At 38.9% G+C, this 20,245-nt stretch overlaps 1 protein-coding gene across 1 annotated transcript; it reads left to right on the top strand.

Moving 5' to 3' along the window:
• Positions 1–303: 303 nt before the first annotated feature.
• AP1AR (adaptor related protein complex 1 associated regulatory protein) lies at positions 304–19,343 on the top strand. Its single transcript, XM_059826866.1, has 10 exons — positions 304–514; positions 5,626–5,674; positions 7,326–7,352; positions 8,163–8,188; positions 9,120–9,216; positions 9,985–10,083; positions 13,257–13,318; positions 14,373–14,446; positions 15,407–15,535; positions 18,780–19,343. Exons 1-10 carry the CDS (start codon positions 438–440, stop codon positions 19,043–19,045), a joined length of 906 nt encoding a protein of 301 aa, XP_059682849.1. The 5' UTR covers positions 304–437; the 3' UTR covers positions 19,046–19,343.
• Positions 19,344–20,245: the final 902 nt, after the last annotated feature.

Consider the following 20,245-nt stretch of genomic DNA (forward strand, 5'->3'; position numbering starts at 1 on the left):
CGGTCCTTAAGGAGAACGGCCCTCAAAATTTCCAGGTTTGACGGGATTCGGTCTTCTCTTCCAGCCGCATTAGCCGGTTTTAGGCGGGCGGAGGCGGGAAGGCGAGGGGGGCGGCCGCCGGCCGCCCCCCTCGCCTTCCCGCCTCCGCCCGCCCGCCGCCGCCTCCTCAGCGCCCGGGAAGGGGCGGGGCCGCTGCCTCCGAGGGCGGTGCCAGCGCTCGGGGCATGCGGCATCCGCCTCTGCGCAGCGACCGCGGCCATGAGGCGGGCGGCGCGGAGCCTCCGCCCGCCGCCCGGCCCTTTGTTTCTGAGGGTGAGCGGCTGCCTCTCCTCTCCGCCCTCCTCTCTCCCCCGCGGCCCTTGATGGCAGGGGCGGTTTGAACCCGCCTGAAGGGAGGAGGAGAAGGAGGAGCCTTTGCCGCCGCTGCCCAGGATGCGATGGGGAACTGCTGGGCGCAGTGGTGCTGCGGGCTCTTCTTCCGGAGGGAAGCCGGCCGGCTCCAGCGAGGCGGAGGGTAAGCAGGCAGCGCGGCTACCCCTTTCCCCTCCCCGGGGCGGGGAGGTGCTGGGCCCGCCCGGCTCCGCCTTCCCGCCTCCCCCCCCTTCTCCTCGGCGGGAGGTGAGGAGAGGCGGCCGAGCTGGAGGGCCCTGAGGCGGCCGGTCCCCGTCCCCCGCCGGTCCCCGTCCCCTTGACAGCGGGCCGTGGGTTGCCTTGGGGTAGGAAGGGGGGTGACAAGGCCGGGGAGGGGTTGCGGTGCCCGGTGCGGGCCCAGCAGGGAGGCGAGGTGTGGGTCAGGAGGTGAGGCGGACGCCCGGCCCCTCACGCAGGGTCTGGGCGCGCCCGGGCCGCAGGCAGCCCCCTTCGCCCCCTCCCCGCGGCAGCGCGGGGAGATGGAAGAGGGCAGAGAGGAAGAAAAGGCGTGTGTAGCGTCTGCCTTGGCAGCTGGAGCTGATGAAATGCCGTCGGGGGGTTGCTCGGCTTCGGGCAGTTGGCGCGGTTGATGGTAATGCACTTGCAGGGATGGTTTAGGTTGTCTGGCTGCGGGGACCTTCTGAATCCTTAGCCCTCTTCCAGGGTTGTTTTTCCAGAAGAAGCAGCTTAGAAAGATTTTTCAGGTCGGTTGCCAAAATCTGTGCAGGCTGCTGTGTTTGTGCAAAGATGGAAAAGCATCATATTTTCTGGAAGATGATCTTGTGTCCTCTGTGAGTCAGAGGCTGAGACTCTGTTGGGATAAAGGGTGACTATTACAGAAGATCAGGAGGAGAATGGTCCAAATAAACTTTCATATATCTTGTAAATGTCCAATCCGTGTTTTGTTGTGCAACAACCAGTTCATGGAAAAGCGGTGTACAAACAGGAGGGACGTTACCTGTACAAGACCTTGGTTTTCTTCCGTATACTTACCAGCGTTTCATACTTACACATCACTTATTTCTGACTGATGTATTAGGACCGAAGTCGTTCTAGACAGATACGCTGAGGATTTTACCTGTTGCAAACTCGCAGCCTCTTATTTCACATCAGCTCTAGCAGGCCAGTCTCTTGTTCTGCTTGTCCTAAAGATCTTTTAGGAATACTTTGCCGAGGAATGAGTAAAAGACCAGGACAGTGTGTGTGGAGGATACCTGCTTGTATTCTTAGTACCCTCTAGCAGAGGGTGTGAGAACATCTGAAATGTCTGGACAGCTGACACTTAAGTATCTGGTTCTTGTGCTACACTCTGAGAAAAGCAGGTAATACTTGAAATGTTCTTGCTTCACATGTGTTTTTTGCTGAGTATCCGCTCATAGGCTAATACCCCTTTTTTTTTAGCAGTCGAGGGTAGTGACGTTAAGTCTCCGGCAACGTGTACTTACCCTGTAAATTATTCCTTTGGTTGTGGGGTCTCTTTGGTCTTTTATTCCCCCCCACCCCCAACTACTTCTAACTGACTTACTAACTGACTTGAGGGCATGGGATAGGAAACAGAGTCCAAAAAGGCACAAGGTTGTCCTGGCTGTAATAGCAAATTCTAGATACGCAGTTGTCTTTTATCTTTCCCTCTGGTCTAAAGTGACTATTACCTATATTTTTTTGTTGTTGTTTTTCCCCCCTTGTATTCTTCTTTTCTTGTCTGTTTGCAATACTCTGTTACCCTTTTGTATATTCATTGGTGTTTGCAGTGTCATCTCTCCTAGTACTTGGTTTTGGTGCATGTTTGATTCACGAAGCATCATTTGTTAGCTTCCCGCCACACCGTCTCATAGTCTCCAACTGGTTTTCAGCAGACAGTCGCCCAAGTTGCTGGCTTACTTGCCAACCTCATCATGTGTTTTGGTGCCTTTCGTGTAACGACTGGCTTACTGCTTGCTTGGGTTTTAGAACGGCAAATATGAATGCCGATGCGCAGAATTATGCGAAATGCCATTCTCTTAAATGGCAGGGAATTAATGAAAAATTTCTTCATGAGCATACTCTCAAAGGAGAAGTTTGTTTGCTATGATGGCTTAGCTACTCATATGTGCATGTATTGCTTCTATTAGTCCTATATCAGACTGTCTGTACCAGTGAAATGAATCTCACTGCCTGCTGTTGTCATGTTAAACTGTTACATACATTTCTTCAGGTCTTACACAGCCTGTGGTGAAAGTCTTAGAAAAATGAAATGGTAGTACAGAAAGCAGACTTTTCCAACTGAAAGGGGCTGCACCTGTTTGGATTGGCTTTTGAAGCCTGAACCTGGAATATTGTATACAGGGATCAGTTTCTGACAGAAAAGTTCATCACTGCTACCCCTTGCAGATAGCTGGCACAGGTCTCGGATCTTCTTTGTTTTCTGGGTGTGCTGGTAGTTTACAGAACAGTATTGGAGTGTTGAGCAATTTAGGTATTTTCCTTCCACTGTGTGGTGGGAGGGGCAGGGAATGGTATTAAAAACAAAACTGTAAAACGTGTCTTTTAAATTTTCTAAGTTTGCAGGCTAGACTGCTACCACATTCTGCAGATTTGGCTACTTTGGGAACAGCATAATGTAATAATGTAGCTTATCAAGTTAATTGTGATTATTTTAATCACTCAGATTTCCCCCCTCACCCAAACTAGTGCTTCATTATTTTTAGATGCTCCAAGATTTAACTGTAAGAAATAAATTCTGAATTAAGTATACAGTTTTTAACAAGTGTTTCAATATCCTGCAAGATGAGAAGTTGCCTTTGCTTGGAATTGTGCTTAAAATCTTGGAGATTCATGTATGAATTGCTGCAATGATTTTAGAGTTCATGTTGAGCATGTGCAGAGAGAAATGAAACACCAAAACCTTCTTTAGTGTAGTGTAAGTTTAACTTTCTGTTAAAAAATACAAACTTTCAGTTGGTAATTTTAAAATTTTTTTAGGGAGTGCTTCACTTTTATGCTTCAGCTGAAATAGTTTTGCTCGAAGAACTGCAAGTTGCAGCCATAAGTAGAAAGTAGGTCATAGCTAATTTGTCACTATATTCGACCATAAGTATTCCTCTTTACTCCTAGAGGAGTGTTTAAAATAAGGGGGGGGGAAGGGGGCAATAATAAATATAATATGTCTCTAGGTTATCTGTTTGGTTAGTTTGGGAGGGGTTATCATGTGGCAAAATTGAAATAATCCTTTTTTTCACCAGTGTGGAAAAAGTAATTTTAACTCATGCCCTGGTTTTCATAGTTTAAAAGTCCATTTTCAGTGACTCTTTTTCCACACGTAATCTGTATAAGTTGGTTGGGCTTTTTTAAATAAAAGATGATAACATGAATTTGCATAGAAGGAGAATAAAGCATATGTATGTGTGGAGTGCTGAAAAGTTAGTCTCTTTAATAGCTTTAGATCTTTGAAGATTGATCTGACAGTCTCTATAGGTCCTGTGGCCTATTAGCTGAAGCGTTTTCTCTGGTGCCTATCAAACCTAAATGTTTCTTAAGTCCGTTTTAGAAAATAATGAAACAGTAGAGCTTAAAGGAGAATAACAAAAGCTGTAAGCATTTTAATAGGTTACTATTTTATTTCAATTGAAGCTGTTCTGTATGGGGGGGTGAAATTGATGGGTCTTCCATTTCTGTCCCTAATGACCTCGATCTTCCATAGTTGCTCTGGGATTTAAGGGCTCAAACTCTGGCACAGAATTAGGTCTTCTGTTATTGGGTGCCCGTTCAGCAGGAAGCAGAAAGCGTCAGTCTTCCTTGGCGTGTCATTGCTGTCGGGCTATTTGTAATTATGTTTAGTAAGCGTGCACTGTGTTGTTTTAGTTTTCTATAGGTTCGCTGTTCAATTCTTGCAACTAATGTGACTGCAGCTCATGTGTTTGTAAAGTTGAGCATAATTTAGTTAGCACCTGATGCTGTGAACAGGAATTGTGCTTTTGTTAACAACACAGATAGTCCTGAAACAATTTCCTGTAACAGTTTTATTAAATTAGATTCTTAATGGTACTGGCTCCTGTGCACCAAATGTTACACAGAAGGGTAGCAGTGAAATGACTTTAAATGTTTGTGCCACGTGTTCTTGCGAGGTAGTGCGTGAATTGAAGTGGCCTTTCGCCTCTGGTTTCATAGCAATGAATCAACTGGAGACAGTTCTGTAGTGGCAGCTATACGCTGTGAGGTACACTGCTGTATAGAAGGAAAGGTTGACCAGGACTCTGCAGTGAAGTGGGTCGTGCAACAAGTTGCCAGGGGAGACGTACCCAAAGAAAAATATGATCAAAATGAAATAAGATATGATTAAAACAATGAAAACAATTGAGGCTTTGGCTGGTGTGTTGCTTTTAGTCTAGTAGAAGTAGATGTTGGCTGCAAGTACAGAACGATCTTTTGTACAAGTATAGAAATGCCTGAGGCCCTGGGTTTCCTCTTGATATCAGTCAGCATTTGTAACTGGAAACTCTGTTGTTTAAAATAGTTCGATGAAATGGATGTTGTACTGAAGCACCAGTATACATTTGAATGTTCTTTTGGATGGTAGCCAAACCTCTTTCACTAAGAAAAAATGTATTCAGGTAACTTAATACTGTATTGGTTTTTTATAGCGGACAGTGTTAAGATAGTTAAAGAATCAAGGAGGAGACTGATTCCCTGTATAAAATTACAGGCTGTGAATAATTTTTTTGTAGTTGAAAAGTATTGTCTTGACCTCTTCGTAGATATTTTTCTCTGAGGTTCAACCTTCTAGCTGTGCCCAGCTGTCAAAATAAAATGTATTGTTTAGCACAGATGTTGTACAAGATGCTATGCTCGTAAGGAGTTAAGAACCATGACGAGCAACAGTGTTTTCAGAAATTGCCTGCAATAATGTTTTTCGAGAAAAATGTATTAAAGGTATTGCAGAACACACTAAATATCTGTAAAGGTCAAGTCCAGCATCCTGATAAGTGATTTGTTCTCACTTGAGCGTGTTTGTCTTTTCTCCAGTTCTACAGAAGATGTTTACATGCTTTTGCCTCTTTCCACACTGATAGCGATGCAGAGCACAGGTTAACAAGTAAATTACTTTAATACCTGAAGATTTTATGTGTAGTTTATACTTAACATATTTCAAAAGCTATTTATAATTAGCAGGCTCGTTTTCCTTCTGCTGTGAATTGAAGACTGTTCTGTAGTGTAACTGTAGACTTATTTTTCCAGATCTAAGTATTTTAGAACATGTTCAACAGGAGAACACTTCACTATAGAGGTGAGTACTTAAATTTCTAGTGATTTAGAAGGGGGGCAAAAAAAGTGGAAAAAGCTGAATTCTAGCAATGCCTTTAACACTTTTTGGAGTTTATGTACACTGAAATATTTTGGGTTACTCCAGACCAAATTGATGCTGCACTGAGTGGGAAGATAGTGGTTCTTATAGCACCTCAGAATATTAATACATCATCTCACTTGAATCTATCATTTAGATAGAAGAGAACTATCTGCTGTGATCTGATACTCAGCACCAGAGCATTCTAAAGTCTGCCTATTACCTCCAACACAGCAGTGATGAAAGATGCGTTGTTTTTTTTTTTCCTTTTCTGCTTGTGTAAATGCAGGAAATTGGGTTCTTGATTGCAGGATAATGAATCTGATTCTACACAAAGCTAGAATCCAATAAGCTTACTTTATAGTTAGTTGCATTTGTAGTCTACTTTGTTCACTACAGAGGTCCTTTCTCGGCCACCGAATATCACCCCTTTTTGCCATGGGTACTGCAAGGTTAATTTCTGTAAGCTGAGATTCTCAGAATAACCTGATTTACTTTTCTCTGAGTGTTCCTTAAGGTCTAAAAGTCCTAGACCTTTCAGATTGCCCCCATTACTGAGAATAACATGAATAACTGTAATCACTGCTTTGGCTTTCAAGAAAGGGGGCAGACATATATGGTGGGGGAAACTTGTTTTGGTGCACAACTTCCAGTTGTGAGAGAGTGTTCCTGCAGCAGAAATATGATAGGGAAAAGAAGGTTCTGTCCTCCTCCCAAATGGTTATTCATATTCTGCTTACAGCAATTAGTCAGTATACAGCTCAATAAGGAGTCTTGCTGTGGGTACTGACCTCCATGTTTGATGTATTGACTGCATGTGAGATTACTGTACTGAAAATAGTACAGAAAATTTCCATTTGCTTTGTTTTTATGTGATAGTTGAATTTCTGCCGGACAAGTTTGTGCAGCTTAGAATGCTTCGTTTATTCTTGCCCGGTTTGGGCTTTTTTTGGCTTCCTATCATTAAGCATTACATTGCCTTTATTGACCTTAGTTTCTTATGTGCAAAGGTGGGAGGGGGCTTGTTGTTGCTTGTTTGTTTTTAGAATGCTGGGTAGAAAGTCACTTTATGTTTTCTGTAAATTAAATGCATCTTGAAATACTTGTTGATAAGCATCACAGTTGCCATCTGAGGTAGAGGTTACATGTACTACACCCCTTACATCTTCTACGTTTTTAAATTGAGTGGGTGCTTTGGTCAGAGCCATACCATTCCTTCCTTCCACTGCTTGCATGATAATGCTTCAGATAGACAGAATTATTAGCAACCTTATAAGCTAATGAGATTTCATTTTTATCAGGGCCCACACATAATTTGTAGTGAAATACATGAATGCTTTTTAATTTTGACTCCTCTCCTTTTAGGAGAATGGAATCTTTAAGAAGAGAAACATTGGTAAAAAGATAGGTTCTAATCTAAAGATGATGTTTTCTCTGAAATTAGGGGCTTTCATAAATGGTATTACAGTCCCACTGTTATCATTGGAATAGCATTTTTACAAGACAGATTAGATATGTAATCATATTTCCTGTATGTGTTTAGTGACTTGTTATATTGAATTGTAAAGATAGTTTACTTTTTTTTTCTCTGCAGTTTGAGAACCTAGTGGAAAGTGATGAGGTAGGTACCTAGATCATAATGTGAAACCTGCTAGTACAACCCTTAAAAATGGTTCCAAGATCTGTATCCTCCTCCCACTTGATGCTATGTTGTAGCCTTAAATTGCAGGGGTTTTTTACTTTAAATTTTGCTTGCGCTAGGAATGAATATTTAACGCTTTGGGAAAGATGAAGACCTAAGAGAAGAGAAAACTGGTTGGGGGAAGTATGGGACGTAACCCTTTCAGGAAGAGAGCACTGTGGACATTAGGAAGGCAAAAAGAAAAGAAGAAAAAGAGGGGGGCAGCAAAAGCGGGGCGGGGGAGACTTGAAGGAGAATTTGCTCCTGGTGTAACTCTTGTATAAGACTCGGCAAATGCCCTCTATCTGAGAACAGACATGGACCTGGGTTGCTTTGCTGAGGAAAGTTTTGGGAGTGCTCTGTCTTTACAATTATGGGTTAACTGGCTGAATAGTACTTCAGAAAAATAGAACCACCACATTTTGAGTACTCTGCCCTGTATTTAAAAACATGAGGACTAATAGTTTGGTTCCTGAAATACACCATGGGAATGTTTATTTTCAGTTGGAAGAAATTATTTGTTTTACTTAGTCAGCCACTTCAGTTGATGGCATAACAAGTTTTTTTTTTTAAATTCCAAATGAAAGTGGGATTTTTCCCCCCCCATTTGTAAGACTGATATATGGGAGAAGCTATGATTTCCTATTGTTCCCCCCCCCCCCCCCCCCCCCCATCTTAAGATTGATTGATTGATGGGTTTCTCAAAAACTCAGACTTTTCGTTTGTTTGTGTTTTTGTTTTTTTTAACAGGGGGACAGCCCAGGAAGCAGTCACAGGTGAGACTTAGAGATTCAGGACCTCTCCTTACCTCTGCTCCCCCCCTGTGACTATTAAATTTTTCAGAGTTCCTGTCAAAAACCTTTCTGTCTTTTTAGTTGTCAGATACATGGAAATAATATATGTCAAACTAACCTTAATGCTTAACCACTTCAAAACAGTTTACATTATAGTGCATCATGCAAAACTATACAAGACAGTTAAAACAGTATGTTGCAAAGAGAATCTTTATTCTTGTTCCCAGGGTCTGCATTTAAAGTTACATGGGTGTTATTGCTACAACCCCAGTGATTTATTATTTTTTTCCTGTGTGTGTGTGTGTGCATGTTAATGTTTATGTAAGCAGTAGAAACTTAGAGGTCTGCTCTATAGGAAACATACAAAGGCACCAAAGTGTATGCTTTTGTTGTCTAATTCTAGACATTTTGTATTATTTAAGTTTGATAGGTACCAAATGTTGTTCCTTGTCAATGGTCCCAAAGAAGCGATATAGCAAACCTTACAATTATTGCAATGCTTTTGCGGTCTTGTTTGTTTCTACATAAAAGTAGACCTAAAGTAGGCAACAGATGAAAGGGCAACAATTTACAATTAGGGGACCAAAACAAGTAAGAAACAAAGTGAGATTTAACTGTGCAATGATTATTAACCATTCTGTTCCAGTAGTTCAGTTAGCAAACAATGCTTTGAAAATATGCTTTCTATAAAGGTACAAAAATGCTTTGTTAGAGTAAGGAGAGATAGCGTTGTCTTGAGTAAACTGGAACTTTGGAACTCTGTCCTCAGGAGGAGCAGGCCAAAAGCACAGCTTGTTGAATTTGCATTAAAGGACCGGTCACGAAAGACTATACGGATATGTTGAAGTGCAACTTAGGGTTGTCATGCGTAAATAATAGATGGAGTCTTTTTGTGTTTCTCCCATGCTTTTAGACCTCTGACTGAGGAAGAAATTGCGGACTTGAAAGACAGACATTATGACTCCATTGCTGAAAAGCAGAGAGTTGTTGATATGAAACTTCAGTCAGAGGTAAGCAGTTACGATACACCGTACGACTAGTATGGTGTGGATAGTTTTTTTTAAAGTCGTTAAGATCAACTGTGACCACAAGGAGATTGCGTTTGCATGAACGAAACAATTGGGTTTTGTTCATCAGTTGGTATTTTTTAGTCTACAAGATAGACAAAAATTGCTGTGCAACTAAGTTTGCATCAGAGATCGCTTCTTTTTAATAGCCTCTTAGCTGAAAAATTTTACGAATAGGCTGGCTCTCTGACTGACATCTGTTAAATTGCAACTTTTTTTAACGAAAGGGAAAATGGGGACTATACTTGATTCAACTTTTCTTGTGCTCAGTTTTTTCCAGAGCTTTTCTTAAGGAAAAAAAAAAGCATAATTTGTCGTTTTGTTTTAGTGTGCTGTGGCAATTAATGGAATATGATGTGGGATACAATGTAGAAATTGAGAATGATTTTTAATAAAGTACCAATGAAATATGCAACTGAAAAGATTTAAGTCTTTCACTGTGCAGTTCATAATAAAATGCAACATGCATTTACAGCAATTCATGAGTAATGATGTTTATTCAGTAGGGTAATGTTTAGTTACCTAAATTTCTTGGGATGTGTGGTGGTGGGGAAGCTGTTAGATTCAGTCAATGAAAAATGTTTTAGCTATAGTAATTTTTTTTTTATTTTCTATTAGATCTTCTTTTGTTTTATTGAACTTATGGCTTTATTCATAGGAAGATAGATAGGTTCTGCTTTTGTTAACCATTACTATTTTGTTCATATACAGTTAGCCTTACAAGAGGAGAAGTTAAGAATAGAAGAGGAGGCTTTATATGCTGCACAACGTGAAGCAGCCAGGGCAGCAAAGCAGAAAAAGCTCTTGGAGGTGAGGGGAAACAGACCCCAATATATATATATATCAGAGCTTCTGTTCTGTTTCTATATATGCAGACTTTTCTGATATCCTTTACATCTCAGGAAATGTAATGAGGAAATTGCTTTGGCTTGTAAATTCCAGTAGAGAAAGAAATACACTATTTGAAAGTACAGCTGACAGGAACAGCTGAAAATGATCAGAATTGTTTGAAACAGCTTACGTCGCCGAGTATAGATTTTGAATGAGAGCTGTATGTTTTTAATCTATAATTAGCTTAACAGACTTCTTACATTACATAGAAGTTACTGATCTTTGAAGTGATTTGTGATGGTTTTCTAGTAAAAACCCTGAAATTAAGTACACGTTATGACGTCATTTAGACTTGAAAAATGTACTTTATGTAATTTGTGCACTTAATTGTTCCTTATCTTTGTGGTTTGTGTTAACATGAAGATAAGTGTTTCCAAGTCATTTGAATTTACTGTTGACCCTGCTTTGAGCAGGAGGTTGGACTAGATGACTTCCTAAGGTCCCTTCCAACCTGAGTTGTTCTATCATTTTGTGATTTGTATGTGTAGTAGCCAAAGTCCAGTAATGACTTAACAGTAGTCTTCATTTAATATATCTGTGCCTGCTTTCAGATGTGTGGTGTCCATGCTTTTGGAGCTTGGTCAAGCAAAACAAAAACCACGTTATGTTTTCCTGCTTTTTTGAAAACAGATGCTGTTCTGTATCCCGATAGTATTTATTACTGATGATTTTCATGCTGCAGTTCAGAGAGTTAAACATTATTGGTGCCTTTCATATTTTTGCCAACTTAACAAACTATTAAAGTATGTCTTCTCACGCAAATTTCAGGTTGCCAGAAATGTGTATGTTGACAAGAACGTTTTCACTTTTTGCTATTTGTTCATCTATAACGTGTATGGCTGCAGTTGTAGCATGTTCAGGGCAACAGTCCACTAGGTATGTGATATGTGTTCAATTAGTAATTTTTCAAAAGTTCAGATTTAGGCTAATTGAAAAAGTCTGAAATCTACAATAGGTATAGGGGAGATCTTTAACCCTAGTGTATTGTCTATATTCAAAAGAGATTGAATGGAAAATTGTTATTTCCAGACTGATAGTGATGACTGAGTTTTCATCTAATATTTATGTTGCTAAGTATAGGTCTCATTTCACATTTCTCTTTCTATCCTCTTGCCATTTGGTATGGGAGGGTTAATTCTTTCTGACCTTTTTCTGCCTGGTTTTTGTTTTTTAAAACACTCTTGGTCTATAAAAAGTCAGCAAAACTAGATTGTTTTATGGCTTTAACTGTTTTTTGTACAAGTTCTGTGCAAGCAATGCTGTCTTCCTTGTCTTTCAGTATTTTTAATACGCACCTCTTTTAGTCAGGACCTAAGATAGAATGCATTATAGAGTTTTTAATTGCCTGCTCTTGTAGAATTAGTACCACTTATCTCCTTTACAAACAACCCCCCCCAACCCCGTAAGGGTTTTCTAAGGAAGCATTTTTGTGTAGATAGGCATCAAGCATTTAACCTTTCTAAATAAACTAGAAGCCATTTTTGAATACATAACTTACCTCATTGCTGTTTGTGGGCAGAAGTCTTCTAAATGAGAAAATGGCTTTTTCATTGGAAGTATGGCATCCCTTTAAAACTAATTTGGTTTGCTGTTGTTGCCCTACTAAATGTCAGGGTTTGTAACAGCGGATAATTTTAATATATGTGTATCCTGGAACTTGCAGTGCTAGATATTTGTACGTTACCTGGCAAAATGGGTAGATAATTTAAATTGGATTTTATGTGGGTATGTGAATCTTAAAAGAAAATTGTTGCATATGTCAGTAATTGATTTTTACAGACTTGTTAACTATGTTGGTGCTGAATTCCTGTCTCTTTCTCCTTGCGTACTTCAGTCTTCTCACCTATAACCACTGTTATGTGATATTTCTACTTCTACGCTTCCCATTGCCTTCCTGGTTTCAATCTGCTTATTCTGATACTTAAATACCCGAGATAGAAAGTGTGCCAAGAAATGAAGCCATCATCATCTTGGGATTGAAAAATACTAGCTGATCCAATGCAGTTATCTCACAAGACTATTTACCCAGCGAAGAGCATTTCTTAGATGGAGTTAAAGTAGACGTTAAAAATTCTGGTTTATTTACCCCTGCTTTTCTTTTGCAGGGACAGATCCATTAAGGCTGGGAATAGATTCCCCCCCCGCCCCGAAAATACAGTAGCTAGATACATCAGACTTGTCTAGAAAACTAGCTCATTCATTTTTGTCATTATCAGTGAACAATTGCTGCTTCATAACTGATTTACCTTTAGTCGCATAGTTGATGTGCCTAGTTTTTATGCTCTCATTTTTTTTCAAGGCAGGGAAAAGAAACTTCAGACAACTTAAGCTGTTTAAACCATAAAACTTAAGCAGAACCCTACTTCCATGACATCTGTTGTTCCTCTTGTAACCACAAAATAAATGCATTTCTGGCTTGTGTCTTGAATTTTTCATTCTGTTTTTGCCTAGTGATACCATGAAAGCTTTCTACCATAAGAGTGTAGAGGTATTAATACTTTTGGCCCAGGAAGGCAACGAAGCTTTTATTAAAATAAATGAAGCACTTAGTGCTGATACAGACAATCAGAGGAGATGGCAGTATTGCTTTGTACAGGGATAAAAGGCCCTGTAGGAAATTACTCTTTTTAAATGGTAGGGTGACTGTTCTTGTGCACAGAGCAAAACAAATCAAACATAACCCAGGTGTGTGTTGTGCATTGAAAATACCCGTGGCTTGAGAAGAGAAGACAATAGAGGACAGATGCAATCACGAATGAAGTGGTGTTCACATGTTTCTAGACAAATTGATGCTTTTTTTTTGTGCATGAAATAGGTTGACATGTTGAGAGCTCTATTCACAAGCTACGTTCTTGTAAATGGAGAGATTTCTGAGATTAAAACCAATACTGCTTGCATGTAACGGTCCCTTCAGTATAATAAAATTTAATCTTTATTTGAATGACGATCCTTTCCTGAGTTGTACTTGGACTGCTCCAAGGACCAGGACAATGCTCCTTCTAATGTCGCAGTTGAGGGAACGCTTCGTGTATTGAGTATATTGCTCTGAGTGATTGCATTCAGCTTTTTCAACAATTTACTTCTTTTGATAGCAACGTAGACAGCAAAGGATAACACAGAGAGCACATGCTGTTAATAATGGAGAGTATCAGAGGTAAGATATAAAATTTTATTAATGATAATCGAGAACTATGACACTTTTTACTCCTGTTCCTCATTTCCCCCTCACAAAAAAAAAATCCCCGTTTTTCAAACCTTACATATGCAGCATTTCTAAGTCAGAGTTGTTTCATTCATTGCACACCGAATAGTTACTGAATGCAAACTGGTTACTATTAATCTGCAAAATTAGAGAGTACATTGCACTCATTCTGGTTTTCCCTGTAGTTATTAGACTGATACATACAAAATTGAACCTACTCCCAGGTACTATTACATGTGTATATACACAAACAAAATCTAGTGTTTTATATTAAGAAGGTGTTTATGTTTAAAATCTTGGCTAATATAAAAATATTTTTATTATTCAGAACCCTGTTTGAAATGCTCGGTGAAAATACACGCTAATCAATTGGGAATTGAATGGTTTATATAGTCTGCCTGTTTCTTCATTAAGATTATTCATTTAATTCTCCACTCCTACCTTCTGTGTTCGGTGAGGGGGGGGAACCCCACCAAAAAAGCCCCAAAGAAACTGTGCAACAGTATTAGAGTTTAGAAAAAACTCTAAAATCAATCCCCTATTTCTGAATGGAAGAGAAGGGGGATAGGAGGGATTTTCAGTTAGGGAAGTACAGTTAGAACAGGAGCTGTGAAAACTGAGGTTTTATGGCATGAGTAGGAATTAGCCAGATTTTGGAAACAAAGGACTACAGTAGCAGGATTTGAATTCATTAGTTAAAAAAGGAATTGGAAAGTAAGGAGGCGTTATCTAAAGTGACAAAGGATGAGAGAGGAAGAGTTGTTTTGTGACAGAAGTTAATTCATTTTTAACTGAAAATACTCCTAAAGATTGAGCAGAAGCTCAGACTGGGAGAGGATGTGATGAGTAGGAATGGAAAGGCACTTTGTACATAATTGTTATAAAGATTTTAGTTAAAGGTATATGTGCTTTGTAGCATAGAACTGGGGGGCATGTGGATTAATGTGTCTCATGGCATCCTTAGAGGTTTATAAAGCGAAACTCAATACATGTGTTGTTCTTACAGCTCTGTGGCAGAGGAAGATCTTGATTCTTTCTTAAGAAACACAAAATTCCAGTATGAAGCTTTTCGAAGTAGTAGTAAGTCTTCCTTTTCTTATGCATGTCTTTAAATGTTAAGTGACTCTGAGGAGCACAGAGTGCTATTTATTTTTCTAGATTAATGTAATTTGTTTATATTTTTATATATATGCACACACATGTATACACATTTTATATATATATCTGTAATAAAAAAATCTGATAGAAACTTCTTTTCGTTTCTAATCCCTGATGCTTCAAGTGTTTGAAAAGCATAGCATATACGACTTGTGCTTACAGCCATTCCAGTTCTCAGAAGCAAGTTCTGTAAGCAAACAAGTCCTGTGCATGGACTTTATTTTACTAGGCTTTCCAACCATCTTTATGGAGGCAACATCAATGCAGTGAACTTTTCTTGTAAAATGTAACTGTGTATTAAAGATGCAATTGTGTGCATGTATAGCTTTGTTAATCATCTCTTAGCAAAATAATTAGATTCATACTAATGGTTAATTTTTTTCTAATGAAGTGCAGGAGAGGATTTGGCTGCTTACATTTAAAAATTCCACTAGCAATTTAGAGGAAGACAATTTTATAAACTTACATGCGTAAGTTTCGATGACAGTACATGATAGTCATTAAGAAGTTGGAGGACTGATGGTAGTTCTTGGGAAACACTGCCTGTAGTTTGGGGTTTTTTTGGGGGGAGGGTTGTTTTTTGTTTTGGGGTTTGTTTGGTTTTTTTTTTGCAAGTCTTCACAGAAGTCCAGCTTACTGAATTCCTCTATAGTTCTAATTTGACAGTATTGCCACATGTCCTCTTGTAATATCTTAGTCAGGTTGAGTATTAAAAAGCTACCGTATACTCTTTGAAGTGATAGATGAAGTAGTTTTTCAAATGTTCCAGAGGTTTAAAGGCCACAAAGCACAAGAAAAACTTTCTTTGAAAGTTAGTTTTGCATATTGAACCTCAAATTCAAGTATGTTTACAAATTAAAAATACTTTTTTTGTTTTTGTAGGACTTTCCTCTGATGCTACGGTGCTGACGCCCAACACGGAGAGCAGTTGTGACTTAATGACCAAAACAAAATCGATGAGTGGAAATGATGACAGCACTTCATTAGATCTAGAGTGGGAAGATGAAGAAGGTATTTATTCTGCCATTCAGTTTTCATTCTGAACTTACAAGTTAAAATGCTGACAGTTTAAACTATGTTGACTGTAAATTTGTTGGTTATCAAAAGGGGAGGTGATTTAAAACTTAATTCTGATGGAACTTCTGTCAAGTGTGTAATGATTAAACTGTAAATCATTTTTACCTAGAAAATTGCTTATTTTGAGAAATGTTGTTATCTGTCTAATAAATGAATTCATTTCTTTGGATCCTTCAGTAAATGTCTTCTGCATTTTGTGGAACTGACTTGTAAACTCACAACAAAACTAATGGTAAAGAAATGCTGCCCTCTTGTGAGCCAGTAGCAGAAGGAACAGCTTGTTCTTTGTTTTAAAATGTAGAAGTTGGTCAGGAGTCTCTGACTGAAGTATTTCAGGAAGCATTGTTTTTTAAACCCTAATTACTTTTATTGTAACTTCTACTGGAAACTTAGGTCTGCATTCCAGGTGAGTATCCCAACTATCCTAATAGCTGCTACTGTTTGTTACAGATCTTTTCTGTTCTCTTTAGTAAATCCGCAAAAGCTCTTGTCTTTGTTTCAAAGTTAATCCAAAATTTTGAGACCTTGACGCTTGAAAAGCTAACCAAAAATAAGCTAGGATTTCTTTTAGCCAATGCATAGCAGATTTTTTTTTTTTGCTTTAATAGACTGTTTTTTGACAATCTGTGTGTAGTTCAAATGTTTAGCACTGTCAGGAGCACTAAAACGTCTAGTTCAGAAACCTGTTTTGAAATCGACTTAACTTTCACAGATTTACCCAGAAATACCCAGAGTCTTTTATAGCTGGTGTGTGCAAGAGCTATTAGCATTCTGGAGGCACTGAAGCTAGGGCAGTATCATGTTTGTTGAAGTACACTGGGTTTTACACTGAGAGTAATTAGCACCAGTGCAGAAACAGTGTTCTGGGAACTCCGTGTTCTACACCATGCTTAAGAAAAGGGAAAATTGCATTCTTTGCTTTTTTACAGATTAAGTCGTCCTCCCACTCTTAGGTGTTAGCTTAATGTGATATCTTTCTAAATAACTATTGAAAACCAGATGAGAGCAAGATTCGGTCTCTACCAGGCATACCTGCATGCAAAATTACCTTGTTCATTTGACTGGTTGAGGGTCTTGTTGCATACGGGCTTGTATTATCCATGTTGCTGGGTAATGTAATTCTGTGTGTAGAATTAGCAATCTGTTAGGTTTGCTATTTGTTGTTCTCTTACCGCTGGCGCACTACTTAGCCATTCATCTGGTTTTGAGGTAACTAAATAGTAAGTGCTGAGAAGAGCCAAAAACTGCCTGAAAACAGAGACAAAGATTACTGCATAGTTCCGTTTCCGATTCCTACTAGCTTGTGCTCTACAAAGGGGGAAAATTGTTGAAGAGTTGGTCATTGATGGCAGTGCATCTCTTCTCCCTAGTAACTTCAAATCTTGAGCAGAAGAGATAGTAAGATAAGCTATGGAAGATTGCTTATGCTTGAGAACATCACTTGTTTTCATGGCTGCAAAGGAAGGAATGTGGCCATTTGAAAGAAGTACTGGTTAATATTGCAAGGGCTTTCAGTAGGTTTTAGCACATTCTTGGTACATCTAGCCCAACTTAAGTGCGTTAAAACCATCTCCCTGAAGGGCTGACTGCTTGCTCAGGATAAGAGGTTTAGTTACTGTGTGTGCTGTCAAAATCTACCGTGGAGACTGAACATCTCCAAAAAAGTAAGTGTGGGGGGTGTGTGTTTAGTGATCTGGGATATTAATTTATGGTCTAGTCACACATTTTTACTGTTCGTAGATGAAGTTGTATGGGGGCTGAACACAAAGTAGAGAAGAACCACTGTTTTGAAAGGGAACTAGCCTTCAAAAAAACCAATAACAAAAAATTGTAACCAAAGATGACATTGCTTGACTGAAAAGTTGCCAAATTAGGAGGTTCTTAACAGGGAATGCCTAGATCCTGAACTAGGCATGATTAGGTACTACTAATGGTAGTGTATAATCGTTATGTAATGCTAGTACTGAAACGGGATTGTGGATCGGAGCTGTCTGAGCACAGCAGATGCATAGTTTGTGCCCTGCAATGATACAGTTCATAAAGACTATTATGCAGAAAGAAAAAGGGTGTGAGGAGAAAATGGAAACGGTAACTGTCCTGGATTAAATTCAGATTTTTTTGATACAGTGATTCTGTTTCCATTCTTTGGTGTCAGATGCAGATAACAGGCAAGGAACTTGTAGTACTAATGTTGTGTTAGTATTTCTTGCCAGTGTATCTTGAGATGGACAACAACTTCAGTGAGCTGTTGGTACCAAAGGAATAATCAAGTTGAAAATAGCTATGTTTTGAAAGACCTGTGAAGCGTTATCATTTGAGTCTGATGAAGGGAAAAATTTACCTCTTAGATATTTTTAGTCTGCATCTCTCTTCCCCCCCGCCCCCAGGTGGTGTGTTTCACTTGCAATATGTAACTTTATAATTAATTAATTAATTAGTTAGCTAGTTAGTCCAAATATAAAAGGGGAGTTTATTTAGGAATGCACAAGGAGTGAATAAGAAGAGTATCGTAAATCCTCCCGTTTTTCCTTTCCAGTGGTGTGAGAGGGTTTTGATACACCATGAGAAAGTCTATAATTACTGACAAAATAAATAACGTCTCTGATGTCTTTGTGCAGCTTTCTGTCCAATGTTTTGCCTTATTTTGTGTGAAATTAAATGTACCTTTTCAGACAAACTGAAGACCTTTGCTAGACAAATGCACCCCACAGCTATCTAAATTTTAGCTGCTGTTTGAAATGTTTCACGTGATGGTGATTCGTCTGTTTGTCAGTAAGTTACAGGAGTATTACAGGATTCTCCAGACACTTAGCTTTTCTGGAAATGGCACAGTACCAAAAATCTTCTCATATTTACATGCCCATAATGTAGGGCAGCAGGCTGCATATATAGCAGAAATAAACACTGCTAGTTAGTTGTTCCACTATGTTGTCTGTCTTCCTTAGAACTCTGTAAAACAATGTCACTGGCTGTTGTGTTCATTTGGGCCAAAACTGACTGCTAACCGTGGATTTAATGTGAACACCACCACCAGAAAAAATACCATAATGCTCAGGAGCTGAAATTACCAGAGTTTGGATCTCTAAAGGATTCTTCTTGTTTCTTGTAGTGTTCTAATACAAACATAAAGGTACTTCCCTCAAAATTATGTCTGTCATAAACATGTCTTAAATTGCAGGCATGAACAGAATGATTCCAATGAGAGAACGCTCCAAAACGGAAGAAGATATACTCCGGGCGGCACTGAAATTTAATAGTAAGAAGACAGGAAGTAATCCAGCTTCAGCCTCTGACGATTCTAATGGATTGGAGTGGGAGAATGACTTTGTTAGCGCTGAAATGGATGATAATGGCAATTCAGAATATGCCGGATTTGTAAATCCTGTATTAGATTTGTCTGCATCAGATGTAAGGATATCTGATTCTGATCATCAAGACAGATAGTGAAACTGCGTGGCGCTTGTTTATGACCAAATGTTGAAAAGTGAAATAGAATGTACAAAACCAATTTGCTCTTTTATAACATGGTTCCCTTTTTCTTATAAATTGATCGGCAAGGGATGGGAGTGACTTACTATCTGAATTAATTCAGAATTAAGTGCAATTTTATCATCTACCTTCTAAACTTTTATGAAAACTGGGGTGAGTCTATTGTCTATATTTCTGGATATCTGGATTTAATATAAAGTTATCTGCACTAATTTAAGCTTCATAGCTTGACATCTCTTATATTTTAGCTAGCCTTTTTTTCAGGATGATGTTTCTACTGATTTTTTTTTTTTGTTTTAAAATTCATCATTGGCCAAACATTGATCTCAGAAACAGTCTTATATAATTTATCTAATACTTGAATATAGAAAAATAATTTTAAAAAACTTTATTTCCAGTATGTGCTTTTTGACTTCTTTGGCTATTTAGAGGGTGTACTTAGCCAGCTGCAAAACAAATTTCACACATGGTAAATTGCAGTTTTTCCCTGTCTAGCTTATAGTCTTCCTAGCCTTGTGTTATCCTCTTCCGATTTGTTTTATTTGTTTATTACTTTATGCTATGCACAGTTAACCTCAATAAACATAGTATAAATCATCAGGTTAGGTAAGATATTGTCTTGTATAATATGCCAGACTTAGTGTGTGATAGATAGAAAAACAACTATAAAAATTATTTATGTGTCAAACTGGAAATTTTAACCAGTGTCTAGTGGACAACTGGGAGGACCAAAGTCTTGATTTCCCCGCCTCCCCCCAAACAGGCCATCATCTGTTACTACATGGTCCTTAAAATTCTTTAGTTGTGGAAAACTTGTAATTCGGCTCGACTGGAACAAGTATTGAAAAGCAACATTCTCTGAGCAAACTGGGGGAGGGATGATTGCTCCGCCGCTGGGGCAGGAGGAACAAGAACCTAAAGACTGAATTCGTACATCGGCATTTTAAAAAGAAAAAAGAAATTCAAGTTATGAAATGGTGTGTTTAAGTGCTCTAGCTTTCCTGTGCCTCTAAACTGGGTAGTTAATACTGCTAGTATGGACTGAAATTCAAGGAGGTGTTCTGTTACTGCAAATCTGGTGTAATGTATCGTGTGGTCTCCCCCAATATTTAATGTAAGTTATACTTTTTTAAAAGAAAGGAAAAGCTCACTGAA

The sequence above is a fragment of the Gavia stellata genome, chromosome 19 (genome assembly GCF_030936135.1).
Source record: "Gavia stellata isolate bGavSte3 chromosome 19, bGavSte3.hap2, whole genome shotgun sequence".
Taxonomy (NCBI): domain Eukaryota; kingdom Metazoa; phylum Chordata; class Aves; order Gaviiformes; family Gaviidae; genus Gavia; species Gavia stellata.

Coding starts and splice junctions, on each gene's coding strand:
- AP1AR (XM_059826866.1), top strand. CDS start 438: ATGGGGAACTGCTGGGCGCAGTGGTGCTGCGGGCTCTTCTTCCGGAGG. Junction 7,353..8,162: donor ACCTAGTGGAAAGTGATGAG/GTAGGTACCTAG, acceptor TTTTTTTAACAG/GGGGACAGCCCAGGAAGCAG. Junction 10,084..13,256: donor AGCAGAAAAAGCTCTTGGAG/GTGAGGGGAAAC, acceptor TTCTTTTGATAG/CAACGTAGACAGCAAAGGAT.